Consider the following 14,251-nt stretch of genomic DNA (forward strand, 5'->3'; position numbering starts at 1 on the left):
AAGGGGATTTCTTCGCCCAAGATCAGACCGATTTATTCTGGTACCATTTATATGGGCTGCTAATCTGAGATTTCTTCGTCAGAAAAGGCGTACCCTTTACTAACAACAGAAATTAGGATTTCTTCGCTAAAATCAGGTTAGTTTCTTATTGTACGATTTAAACAAATTATAGCACTGAAAACTTTCTACTGCTTGTAGAAAGGCGCATTCAAGCTATAGTTTTATCTGATTTTGATCAGAAACTGGTATGCGCATGTATAAGAAGTTATTAAACTTATGAGACGGACACATAAGATTGAACTAAGCTAGCAGGGATAAATAGCTTGAGGTCAAAAAGAAAAAAAATTAAACAATGGGAATTGTTCCTAGTTCTATCTGGGCCTACATTGTGTTCTCATTATTACACTTCAGTATAATATATTAATCTGCTTTTCATTCATCTGTACAGTATTCAGATGCTTGACATGCTCCTCATTTACAGATGAGCTTTGGGTGAACAGTCTCTAACCGCAATGAATTAGAGATCTGCTGATCACAGAACTGAAGCTCTTTCTAAAATATTCCAATTCCCATTTTCACATCTCAGGAGGTTTCGGTTAATATTTTAAATGTAAAAAATGATCATATCAGTTCTGTTAATTTAGTGCGATTGAACATTTGACTGCCCTGGACTCTTGAACTCTGGTTGCTAAAAGATTGACTTTTATTTGAGCACTGGTGAGAGTGCAGAGTGGAGAGTGGAGACAATCGGCAGGCTAAATATACTCTGTCACTTTAGTTTCAGGTCAGTATCCTGGATCTCACTCTCTCTTCTGCTCTTTCTCTCCCGCTGCCCCTTCTTCCAGCTCAGCAGGATTGAAATTTAAGGAAATTTGGTCAGTTGTCACATGAGCTTCAGTTAAAGAAGCCACAGACACATGCTGCCCTTCTGAAACTAGGCTCTCTCTGTCTCCTTCTCACTCTATCCACCAGCCTTTGCATTTTACAGTACTGTTGATTGCTTCCCTTTCTAGCCTCAAGTGGATCAGTGAAATGCTGAATGTGTCTGAACACTCTGTTGAGGGAGCGGGCCGCAGGAAGCGTGTATGGGAGGGCTGCTGCAGTGATTAGGGCAGTGGCTGGCAACACTGCTGCAATGTGATTGAGTCATTAAGCCTGGGGACTCTCAGCAGTGTTACTTTTATGCTAATTAGAGATAAAAAAGTGCATTGCACACAGGATCACACCGCACTTTACAAATAAAATTATTTTAGAATATGTAGCGTTTTTAAAACTGTATAAAGAATGACTTATTTCTAATGAATTTTATGACCTATAATTTAGTTTAATTGTAACAAAGTTGAAAATATAGGCTAACACCTGCTTTTTGTTGATGTCTTTGTGCAAAAAATGAAATGGTTCATGTATGGTGCTTTTGTAACAGTATGTATCAGCACTTGGAAACTAGCCCACTGCTCCACTCTTTATTCAAACAATTTAGATCACACAATTATAGATTTAGAAAATAATCCAACTAAGCATTGTAATTGCAGTTCCGCAGGCAGCCTTTTAAAAATATCTCTCATTATGAGTAAAACTTTTTTTTTCTGAAATCTAAATACATAATCTGTTCAGACCTCAATTAAATAAATTCCATGAAAACAATTTTGGACCTAACTCATGAGGAAAGTTGTCTCAAAAGGGCTTGTTCACATTTAATTTAACATGTAAAAATGCTAAAAATAAATCCATTGTATTACTAAACATATTCAGTTAAAGATGTGTTATTTCTGGACCACTAGTGTAAGTAAACAGAATTGCAAAAAACACAGTTTCTGCAACACTCCCCCAGGTGTGTGTTTCCCTATATCATTGTTCACACTGCACGATTTTCAAACTCGTCGGATCGCCGTTGTTTTCACACTGCGTGACTATCTTGTCGGGGTCTGGCGTCTGGTGTTCTTCCTCTCACCACCAGAGGTCGCCATCTCCCATCCTCCCGGACTCCCTTTCCGTCACCTTGACTCAACACACCTGGGCACACACTCACACACTCACTCACACACAGCTGTGGCGCATTCCGAGGGCTATTTGTGCGCCTTCCCCACGCCAGTCGGCGCGGATGATTAATGTTTTGTGTCAGTGATTGCTGTATCCGTTCTCAGCCGGTGTCTCAGAGTCTCAGCTCTGTTTGTTTTCTGTTTTTACTTTGTTTTCCCCAGCAGTGTAAATAAAGCCTGCATTTGGACCCAAACCCTTTGTTCCACGGTGTGCTTTCCTGACGGTCCCGTGACAGAATCATCCGCCAAACATGGGTCCAGCAGGAAGATTCCTCAATGTCCGCTGCCCTGTATCTTGGTCTCTCATTGGCTGTAGGTCATCGCCATTGTGTTTTTCAGTCAGAACTCATTTCCCACAGCGTGATTATGACTCGCTGACAGCTCCAGATATTTAGCATGCCAAATATTTCACGGGTGACGGCGATGCGTCGGCGATTCCCTCAGATCGCATCTTTGATAATTCACACTGCGTCATTGTCACTTGCGTGAACGAGCACCGATTTGCCTCCAATGTCGGGCATTTGCCGGCGATTCCGCGAAACCTGTCGGCGAGTGAAAAATCAGGCTAATATCATGCAGTGTGAACTCTGCATTAGCCAACAAGTTCCGTCATAACCAACGTAGTTCATTGATTCAGTGTTTCCCAAAACCATAGTTCTAAAGAACATTTGCAAATAGCATTGCAAAGTTATGTGGTTGGAACTACACTACTCAACTTGTGGTTAGAAGCTAACATGCTGTACAATCTATATATGTCATTCCACGGATATGGAATGAAAGAGAATGAAAGAGAGTATGAAAGCTGAGTTTTTGTAGAGTGTGCATGTGTTGAATGTGCTCTAGTACTCCTGGGGAACCGAGACATAAGAGGGATCCTGTGATTTAATCAAACATGAGAATAAAGGAAAACATCAGAGAACAAAAACAGCAAAGTAGTCCTCTGATGCCATGTACATTATTTACAACATTAATCTAACATTAATTCGATCTTGAGGCAATTAATTAGCAGGCATTATTGCTCCACCACCTGAAAGATGTCATTAATGACATTTCAAGCGACAGATATGCCAATAAAGACTACGGTTTTGGGAAACAGTTGTGACTAGCAAGTTAATTTCTCTAATGCATCGTACTATTGTAGTTAAGCTGCAAGTTACATTGTTGTACAAGAAATGCACTCAGGAAGTCTGTCTGTAACTTGCCATCTGCCCTGATGTATTGTAAATTGTCAGGAATCATTCCCAATTCATAATTTTCATATGTATGTGAGAGGTCAAAGAGGTCACTTACCGTTATCAAACCTCTTTAATGTTTGAAACAATTTCACACTTCAGCTTGAAATATAAAAACTGTCAGTAGTCATCGATCAAGGTCGTCTTAATATAAAAACAAAAGTGTGTGGAAGAGAGAAGGTTGCAGACCATGTCACGCTCACAAAATCTCTCTTAAACTCACAATGGCAGCTTGTCCTAAAGCAACTTCTGAGCTACATCAGCTTTGAGCTGGGTGTGTGTGTGTGTGTGTGTGTGTGTGTGTGTGTGTGTGTGTGTGTGCGCGTGTGTCTCATCAATGATTTTTTGCATGGTTTGCATGGTTTTTCAGGTTTGCATCAATGTCCGAAAGAGGCTCATCTCTCATTGCCTTTAAAGCATATATCCACACACCCGCTAAAACACGCTCTCTATTCAGTCCCATCATGTTACTGATTTTCAATCCTATATTACTGCTAATCTCAGTGACCACATACTGCACTGCTCCTTTTGATACATTCCCTTCAACTTTACTCTAAAGAGCTGTTCACACAGAAAGCATTTTTGTGTTTGTCTGCGCTGCTTTTACATTGTTTTTCTATTAAACATGCGCTAGATTGACAGTTGTGCTTGTGTTTTGCTCTTTTTTTTTTTTTTTTTTTTTCTTTCACTTTCCCCCGGTCTTTTTGGAAACCGAGACATAAGAGGGATCCTGTGATTTAATCAAACATGAGAATAAAGGAAAACATCAGAGAACAAAAACAGCAAAGTAGTCCTCTGATGCCATGTACATTATTTACAACATTAATCTAACATTAATTCGATCTTGAGGCAATTAATTAGCAGGCATTATTGCTCCACCACCTGAAAGATGTCATTAATGACATTTCAAGCGACAGATATGCCAATAAAGACTACGGTTTTGGGAAACAGTTGTGACTAGCAAGTTAATTTCTCTAATGCATCGTACTATTGTAGTTAAGCTGCAAGTTACATTGTTGTACAAGAAATGCACTCAGGAAGTCTGTCTGTAACTTGCCATCTGCCCTGATGTATTGTAAATTGTCAGGAATCATTCCCAATTCATAATTTTCATATGTATGTGAGAGGTCAAAGAGGTCACTTACCGTTATCAAACCTCTTTAATGTTTGAAACAATTTCACACTTCAGCTTGAAATATAAAAACTGTCAGTAGTCATCGATCAAGGTCGTCTTAATATAAAAACAAAAGTGTGTGGAAGAGAGAAGGTTGCAGACCATGTCACGCTCACAAAATCTCTCTTAAACTCACAATGGCAGCTTGTCCTAAAGCAACTTCTGAGCTACATCAGCTTTGAGCTGGGTGTGTGTGTGTGTGTGTGTGTGTGTGTGTGTGTGTGTGTGTGTGTGTGTGCGCGTGTGTCTCATCAATGATTTTTTGCATGGTTTGCATGGTTTTTCAGGTTTGCATCAATGTCCGAAAGAGGCTCATCTCTCATTGCCTTTAAAGCATATATCCACACACCCGCTAAAACACGCTCTCTATTCAGTCCCATCATGTTACTGATTTTCAATCCTATATTACTGCTAATCTCAGTGACCACATACTGCACTGCTCCTTTTGATACATTCCCTTCAACTTTACTCTAAAGAGCTGTTCACACAGAAAGCATTTTTGTGTTTGTCTGCGCTGCTTACATTGTTTTTCTATTAAACATGCGCTAGATTGACAGTTGTGCTTGTGTTTTGCTCTTTTTTTTTTTTTTTTTTTTTTTTTTTTCCCCCCCCCGGCCTCTTTTAAATTCAGTGCTCAAATAATGCTTCTCTGGACCTTTTTTTTTTTTTTCATTCCACTGCCCTGCGTACTTTGAAAATTGCACACAAGTCTGTCCTATCCTTTTTATTCAACACTTCAGCTGTCTGTTTAAGAACTGGCACTGTTCTGTAATTATGTTGTGTAATTACAGTACTTTTACTTTTTTTTGTCACATCACAATATCTATAGGATAAAGGGTGTGAGATAATGTATAATTTCTTCCATTTCTTGTCCTTAATTTTCCTAGAACGCTCAGTTAAAAGGCCTGCCAGTGAAAGGACCTGCGCCTCCTTGGCTGGTATGTAAATGTATGGTATTCTTTAGCTTTCACTGTGTGTTTGTTTCATTTAGGCTAATAATGTCCATACTGTCTCTTTCTAATGTTTCTTATTGGTTACTTATCTTAAGATGATGCATTCACAAGTTTGTCAAGCCTGATTTATACTCGACGTGTCCGTAAGTTCGCTTGAGTGCGTGTGGCAAAAATGACATCATCACGGTGTTGGCGGAAGTGCGCATAGTGCGACACTATTTTGTGTGCCGGTGTGCACAGCATCTCGAGTGAACTGCTCGAGCGGCGTCTCGTAGAACATGGACGATTTTGAAGCTGTTTCGCCTGTACAGACATCTTTATGATCTCACTTAAGACATATTTGCATGACTTACATTTGTCAACACTACTTTTATCTAAAATGTTCTTCTACACAATGGGCACAACTGAAGATCAGTATTTATTAAGATATTTTACATACAGTAAAAGTTTTCACAAACACATCAAAACTTGCAAAGGACCTTACCCAAGAATGTTTATGTAAAAACATTTATATACTTGAAGCAGTTGTAGAATCTTTAAAAAATATATATTATTAAGAATATTGAAAGCAAGAACTGTGAAACTGTATACATTTTTATACTTGCATTTTTATACTGTTAACCCAAAAGCAAATTGTAATGCTACAGAAAGTGTATTGTGTTGTTTTCTGAAAAAACAAACAAACTCATAATTGCTTGTGTGAGTGTTACATGTTACTTATCATTTCACATATGTTGTTGCGTAAAAACATTGCAATGTAGTCATTTTGATTAACTCTTCTAATATTCTCAGATTTCCCAACATTTTTCCATTCCTGTTATTTGGACTCTAGCAATTTTAAAAAGGTTAAAAATATACAAAAGGTGTGCATATCCACAAACTCAATTAGGGAACAGGTGCAGGACAATAAAAAAAACAAAGGCAAATGCAAAAAACAAAAAACAAAAAAAACATGAGATTTCCGCACTCTGATCCAAAAAAAGACACTTTTTTCAAACTTCACTAAAGTGATACCACCCAAGGTTAGGGCCCGTAAAACTCCTACTTCTCTGTTCTTTCCTGTTTCTTCCGAAGACGGTTTCGCTTGTGCGCCCCTGTCGTTTCAAATAATATCACAACGTTGAATGCGTCAAGTATAAAAGCCTCCAGAATTTGGGGTTTTGCTTGCGCAGTCTGCGGAAGCTCACTGAGTGGAGCCTGGCGAAAGTATAAATCCTCATAAAGAGCCTTTATGAGGACATCTCATAACATAATGCTTATTTCTTACTATGTGCCAATGTGTATTATTTAGCAAAGACAGTGATGTCCTACTCTTGTCAGATTATTTCACAGCTTGTTGTTGGAGAGAAGAGAAATGTAGAAGAGATTTTTATTTGTTTTTGTTTAATGATATGGTACTTGTACTCTGAATTGCCTTTAGCTGGATATGAAATATTTATCACCCCTGCTGCTGGCCTATGAGGACCATCTGAATGCCAAAGACAAACTCCTCAAGTTCTGTGAGGTGAGTTTGTTTGTACCCGTGTGAGAAGGATACTCTTACTCTTATTACATATTTTTGTGTTTATTTGCAATAATTAATTTTCTTTTGGGCATTCAAAGTGTATTAAATAGCAATGGCAGGACTATGTCTGCTTTGATCTGTTACATTTGTTTTGGGAATTTTAGAAAGGTAGAAATGTAAGTGATCATTTTCTAGTATATATATATATATATATATATATATATATAGATGAGTTTATACATTATTTATATATACAGTATATTATTTTTATTAACAATTACCAACGTCATGTAAATCTCAACTGTCAATAACGGACACGTTCAGAGGTTAGCATGGAGATCGTTTATCCTACAGACATTAAAGGAGATAAAAGAAACAGACACTTTACATGAACACCCTGAATCTCTTTATGTGTATATGACATCTCAAGAAAAGAGGACAAATCTGATCTTCTATACAGAAAGGAGGAACCCCATTTGGAAAAGTGCTATTAGTAAATATTTCCCCTAAACTGCGAAGAAGGGAATCTGTAAAGGTAGTCAGATCTGCATTTTTGAATCCGTTGACAACTCCTCCCATTTCCAAACCATCAATCTGTGCAACAGTGGTATTGTCTTAATTCAAGGGAATAAAGCTAGTCTCCAAGCTTTCGAAAAATCATTTCCCCAGTTAAGGAGGAAACACCTTGCACTGTTAAAGAGGGATTTGAAGAGGAGAATGGACTGTTACCCTACTCTCCAGTCAGCACATCTCCTGCCCCATCTGATGAACTGATGACTGAGCAGGCCACACACGTATCCAGTATCTTCCTAAGAAAAAGGCTCTTCTAGAGATGGAGGTGTCAGAATTAAGACAGCTAATCCTTAGCCGCCCAGATGAATTTACTATCAATAATCTTAAGGCTGAAATTAAGGATTTGTACAACATCAACATGAAAGTTAAAGAAAAACATCCACGAGTTAAAAGAAAAGCTGAAAGAACAGACTGCAATGTGTTTACAGCTTAAAAACAAGGAAAATGAATCTCCTAACAACAACTGCACCGAAAGTAACTTACAACTCCATCATGAAGTAACATCACACAGCTCTACACCTCCAGACACAGTCAATTGCCATGTTAGGACCTCACTCACACGCAGCCCCCCTCCCACGGAACACCAGCGACTCAGCCTCCAGTAGTTCTCCTTATGGACTAAATTGGAAAGAACATTGAACCCAAGAAACTGTTCCCCAGACAGCGAGTTCTAGCGTTCCACTGCAGAAACACAGAACTTGTTCGTGAACTGCTCACTAATGATGAACTCGTCATCCCGCAATGTATTATCATTCATACAGGCACGAATTACCTCCACAGTTTAAATGAAGGTACAGCCAAGGCTATGTATGAGATGGAAGAGAACATTCTCCACTACACATATACTGGTCTCCACTTTGCTCCCACGGCTCGACGTCCAACCCTCTGAGATTGATAAGATCAACGAAGAGGTCCGTCACTTCTGTTCCAGTCTGCCCAATGTACACTTAGTCCATCATAGTTCTATAAGACCATGGCACCTGCATTATGGGCTCCACCTGAATCAGGATGTAGTCAGGATTTTTGCCAAAGCAATCAAAGATGTTGCCTTTATACGCGTCCCAACAGCTGGCTATAAAGGAACAAACAGAAATTATGTGAGAATGCAGCCGTTTGATACATCTGGACCTTCATTTCACTCAAGACCACCACAAGACCTCCACAGACGACCCATGACTTCACGATGGTCTCACAGACAACAAGAGAGGAAGAGAGATGCTGAAGCCCCACCCCAGTGGCAGCCACACCCTCATCATTCAATTCAAGTTTATTTGTATAGCGCTTTTCACGATCATCAGCTCATGAACTTTCCATTAGTGATATGAGAGAAATTAAACAACTGTTAAGTCTTCTATGCAACAAAATGCTCAACTAAAATCTATATGTAACACAGCTGATGAAACAATCCTTATAACTGTTTAATTAACATTCACAACACAATGATTATTTTCATTGTGATTAATGTTATTATCGATTGTAGTTATTGTTATTATACTATATTATTATTGTTATTATTTTTAGTCATTATTCACAGTGATTTATTAATCAGTTTGAATTCTGTTTTACTTACTCTACTATTACTAGAACTTAGTTATTTTATTTTATTATTTATAAAAGGTTTTTGGTTTGGCCTTCAGATAAACAGCAGTATTTCTTAATCGCTGATCACATAAAAATGTATGTCTTGCCAATAAAGCAATATATGAATATGAATATGATTTTAGCCTCACTAATCATAGGATCTATGTAATAATCTCTCTCTAATAGTCTGGTTTTCTGTCTTTGAGTCTCTCTCTCTCTTTCTAACACACTTGCAGTGCAGCCAACACTGCCACCAGACTTACCTGCCTTGAATTTAAAGATTTCCTTTCAGAGCCACATATTATGTTTTAAAGGGACAGACAATTATTTTTACCACCCTCTCTCTGTAGTCAATGGTTGAATAATCACACTCATCAGTGATATTTGTGATAAGTATGTCAAAGACAAATTCACACAAAAAAAAACAATGCAACTTATGCTTAAAAAATGTCCCAGATACTTCTGGAAAAGATAAGATTAAAGAGATTCATTCCTGTGTCAAGGTGTTATTTTGAGTGCTTAAACATTGGTTCTGGTGAGCACTGAGGAGACTTTTTCACTTTGTGCACCTATGCAGAAGTTTCTGATGATCTTTGGCTGAGAAGAATACATTTACAGATGCACCAGAGGACGTTCATGCATACCAATATCCTTACTTGAAGTATTTTAGCAGTTTGTGGAGGTTTTTTTCCATGGCAAAATAAACATAGCCTGTGTTTCTTCTGACAGGAAGAACTACAGAGTCTGAGAGCACGTGCAGAGGAGGTAATTCAGGAAAATGAGAAACTTCATACTCAGGTCAACAAAAGTAGCGCTGTCAGCAACAAAGAATGGTGAGTATGAGTGTGTTTCTATGTAATGTAAAAGTGTATGCATTTTTGTGTGCCTGGAATGCAGTCACAGTGGACTGAAATTCCCTCCAAGAATTTTGTTTCACAGAAATTAGAGGTGGAAAAGTGAAAGGGAAAAACGTCCAGGGGGATTGCGGTAGTCCTAAGGGCGATAACAAAAACACGGCATCTTGTCTTTGAAGCATGCCTCACTCTGCTAGCCATGCTCTTATCACAGGATTGAAAGCCTGTTTGATTATGGCTGACGGTCATGGGGCTGAAGTTATGAGCATAAGAGTGAGGATGTTTCAACACAAACATGTCATTTTCACTGTTGAAAACAAAGAGAAAAAATACCAGATCTGAACTATATATTTCGTTAACGGTTCTTTCAGATGCATTCTGTTATTACCAGACTTATTTATTTGTATTCAGTTGTATTTATAGTTATTTAGGTTTCCTCTCTTAAAGTCATGAAATAATCTGACATAAAATGAAAAGTCACCCTATCTGTTTTCTAAATATATGTTATTGACCCTATTGTAAACAATGAATCCATGCATATGTTTCTTTATTTTTTTTGACCTTGTAATGTTTAATCAAAATCATAAGTCAATCTTCTGGTGAAATGACAGACTTCTCTTAATTGACTTATGCCAGACTACTGTATTCATTTAGTCTGCTTAAACTAGACTGCAAGCATGTTTCATTTCTTTGTTGCCATGGGAGCAGTGTTTGCATCAGCATGTCAGACATACAGTAAAATTGCAGCTTGATACAAATACGAATTGTGTGTGTAAATGTGAATGCGAGGAGCAGTCTTTTCTGCATTGTTTAATGAGAATGTAAATATGAAAACAACAACAACAAAAAACTTTCTCTTTACAGGACTACACCACTCCCTCAAAAAAACTTTTTCATTTTCTCAGATTTTCTGAATTTAAACCTGTCATTGAGCTGAAAAATGGGTGTGTGTGGGTTTTATCCCAAAGCTTAGAACTCAGGAAGGTAGTTTGTGTTGACTGGAATTAATGTGTATGTCCTAGAGAGATTCTTGCTTCTTTCTTTGCATTAATTACCAGCTCGTCTTCTTCATCAGTGAAAGAACTCTCATCCTGCTTGCCAGCCTCACTGTTCATTCAAACACTCACACAGGTGTGTGTGTGTGCGTGCGTGTGTGTGTGTGTGTGTGTGATGTGTGTAGGAGGCACCTGCAGGAGCAGGCTCGCTTGGTGCTGGAGGAGAATCAAGTATTGATAGAGCAGTTGGAATTACAGCATGCCAAATCTAAAGAAGCCCACAGCAAACATACACAGGAGGGTATGGTACACACAATCACACCTCATACCTCTTTACCTCATACCTTTGCCTCCTAAGAGCCATACAAAACATCTAGTCTGGCTTTGAGGATAGTCTGACAGCAGATGTAGTCTCAACTGATAGCAGTTGCTAACCAAGGCTGTTACACAACAAAAACAGCTCAAGATTAATGCTGTGGATTTCAGATACAGGCGCTACTATGATAATTATTTAATGAAAAGAAGAATATTTAAAGGGGTGATTCACAGTTTTTTTTTCTAGGCTTGATTGTGTTTATGGGGTGCAGTCTAACATGTGCTAATGCTTCGTTTTTAAAAAAACACATTATTTTTCATAATTTACCTTTATTCCACAGCGCTCTGTCCCTTCTCTGAGAAACACACTGATCATTTCCTTCTTTAATGAAGCCCCTCGCTCAGAAATAGGCAATGGGCTCTGATTGGTTAGCAATCTCAGTGTGTTGTGATTCCCTAAACCGCCTCTAGTGCGCGTCTAAACGTCCCGCCCCTCACCTCAGCAGCATGTGCTCCAGTTGTATTGTAAACAAGGCGTTGATAATATCGCTTATCAGTTTTTAGCCCGATTGAGAAGCAGAGGATATTATTGAAGAGGATCGTGCAGAACCTGTGCAAGCATGGCTTTTAATGGTAGGCCTATGTTTTTTGTTTGTTGTTGTCTCAAACTTTTAGATATGCTGTTATTTGTAAATGCTACTGCTTATGTTAGCTTTTAATATATACGGTTTTATCCTGATTAAAGCTTTAATACAGTACGGCAACTGCACGCGCGTCCATGTTTAACGCTTCTCATAGCTATGTGAAAATAAGTGTATAATTGTAACAGTTCATTGTTGGAGCTGAGCTGAATGAGAGAGAGAGAGAGAGAGAGGCAGATCATGTGCAGAGCAGGGGGACGCGAGGAACAGTATTGAGAACAGCTGCTTTAGAACATTGATTTTGAAACTTGTGAATCCATTAGAATACTTAGAAGACAGAATCGCGATTTCGTATATGATTAGATTTTTACGTGCACCTCTAGTTTTCTCTTCCTCTTCTCTAAAGCAGCGCAGCATGGCCTCGCCCCCTTTGCTGCCTTTTCCTGAGGGCGGGGTTTATCTGGGTTTGTGACGTCACGAACCCGGGAAGTAACTTGTTGTAGTCCCTACCAGCCATTTTTGTAGGCATTAAACTGCCAGAATTTTTAAAACGATATCTCTGTTTGCATTGAACTTTTAGCTTCGTAACTTTGCAGATATTGTTTATACTCAAACAGCAATGTTAGACACTAACTAACGTTAAAAAAGTAAAATCGCAATGAACCACCCCTTTAATTGCTAAAGTTAGCTTTTTTTGTAGCTCAAGAGACATAATATACTTCTTAATTTTGCTATAAGTATCAGCTTAAACATGAAAGCTCCTACCCCAACTTAATAGTCTCGTAAACTTTTCGTAGATTGATTCCCCCTGAAATATGTAAATGCATCAAAAAAATGCTGTATGCAGTGTGTCAACCAATGGATTGAGTTTGGGGATGAACACATCTGTTCACATCAAAAACGATAACTATAATATCTATATTAGTGTTGACAACAAAATATGATGACATTTGCTGTCAACAACTCAGTGAGCATTTCAAGTCAGATTGATTTTGATTGATTATTAATGTTTTCATCACTCATTAGCTGAAAACTGGTGTTATTGTTAAGGGTGTTATGGGTGTTCTATACGGAAGTTCTAAGCGGCCATGCATTATTATTTTTTTTCCTTGTTTTCTCGTTATAACGACTTTTCTCGTTATATCGACATAACGAGAGTTGTTTTCTCGTTATAACGACTTAATTTTCTCGTTATATCGACATAACGAGAGTTGTTTTCTCGTTATATCGACATAACGAGAGTTGTTTTCTCGTTATATCGACATAACGAGAGTTGTTTTCTCGTTATATCGACATAACGAGAGTTGTTTTCTCGTTATATCGACATAACGAGAGTTGTTTTCTCGTTATATCGACATAACGAGAGTTGTTTTCTCCTCTCGTTATGTCGATATAACGAGAAAATTAAGTCGTTATAACGAGAAAACAACTCTCGTTATGTCGATATAACGAGAAAATTAAGTCGTTATAACGAGAAAACAACTCTCGTTATGTCGATATAACGAGAAAATAAGTCGTTATAACGAGAAAACAAGAAGGAAAAAAATAAATAATGCATGGCCGCTTAGAACTTCCGTAGTTCTAAACTAGAGCCCTTAGAAAACTTCTAATGGGGCCACTGGATGACTTAAAAGTATTTAAATTATGAATTAATATATTCAAATAATACAGCTCACTAATATTAAAATGCTGGAATCACAGTAAGGATAAGAATTGTTTGAGATTTATAGGAGATCTCATCTTTCTTAGAGATGGTTAATCTTAAGATCCTGATTTCCTACATGTACTATATCTTATATACCTGTATCCTTACTATGTTCCTTACTGTCTTCATTCTGCATATACTGCATGCTTATTATTCATATAGATACAAATTTAAAACACTTCTTTATTTGTGTGTAGTGTGTAAAGTCTCTAAACAGCTGATGTTGTTGGAGTCAGAGAAACAGGCTCTGGAAAAAGAGCTAGAGGTGGAGCGTAAAGAGCACCATGCCCTGAAGACAGAGTTTCAGAGAATTCGCTTGGCTCTAGAACACTCTCTGAGCTTGGCTGAACATAATGCTGTGACTGACAAACTCAGAAGGTACCAAACATGCATTTCATGCTAATAGAATAGAAATTGAGTTTGAGAGTGTTTTTTTGTGGATTGAGTTTTCTTGGAAAAATATATATTTTTTTAACTTCTTTATTGATTAGTCTAAGTCTGGAAGGCAGAAGTTTTATAAAAAAGACAGAATAGTTGTAAATTGTAAAGAGATGTAATTTTTCTAGGATGTCTCATTAATTTCGGAACTAACCTAGAGAAAGATAAAGGGAGTTCTTTTTTTTTTTTATCTGACCGTTTGAATTGTGAAAGAAACAGCCTACACATTCTTACCCTACACACTGTC

General features: G+C 37.9%; 1 protein-coding gene across 1 annotated transcript in view; it reads left to right on the plus strand.

The window, feature by feature from the left end:
- The window catches only part of LOC107554619 (centrosomal protein of 89 kDa-like), a 67,813-nt gene that overhangs the window by 49,035 nt on the left and 4,527 nt on the right, over positions 1-14,251 (plus strand). The window contains exons 11-15 of the mRNA XM_016237184.1: positions 5,333-5,383; positions 6,819-6,902; positions 9,786-9,889; positions 11,091-11,206; positions 13,764-13,944. Of these exons, the coding sequence (XP_016092670.1) occupies positions 5,333-5,383; positions 6,819-6,902; positions 9,786-9,889; positions 11,091-11,206; positions 13,764-13,944 (536 nt within the window). The remainder of the gene's footprint in view (positions 1-5,332; positions 5,384-6,818; positions 6,903-9,785; positions 9,890-11,090; positions 11,207-13,763; positions 13,945-14,251) is intronic.

This window comes from Sinocyclocheilus grahami, unplaced genomic scaffold, assembly GCF_001515645.1.
Source record: "Sinocyclocheilus grahami isolate Dianchi unplaced genomic scaffold, SAMN03320097.WGS_v1.1 scaffold508.1, whole genome shotgun sequence".
Classification (NCBI taxonomy): domain Eukaryota; kingdom Metazoa; phylum Chordata; class Actinopteri; order Cypriniformes; family Cyprinidae; genus Sinocyclocheilus; species Sinocyclocheilus grahami.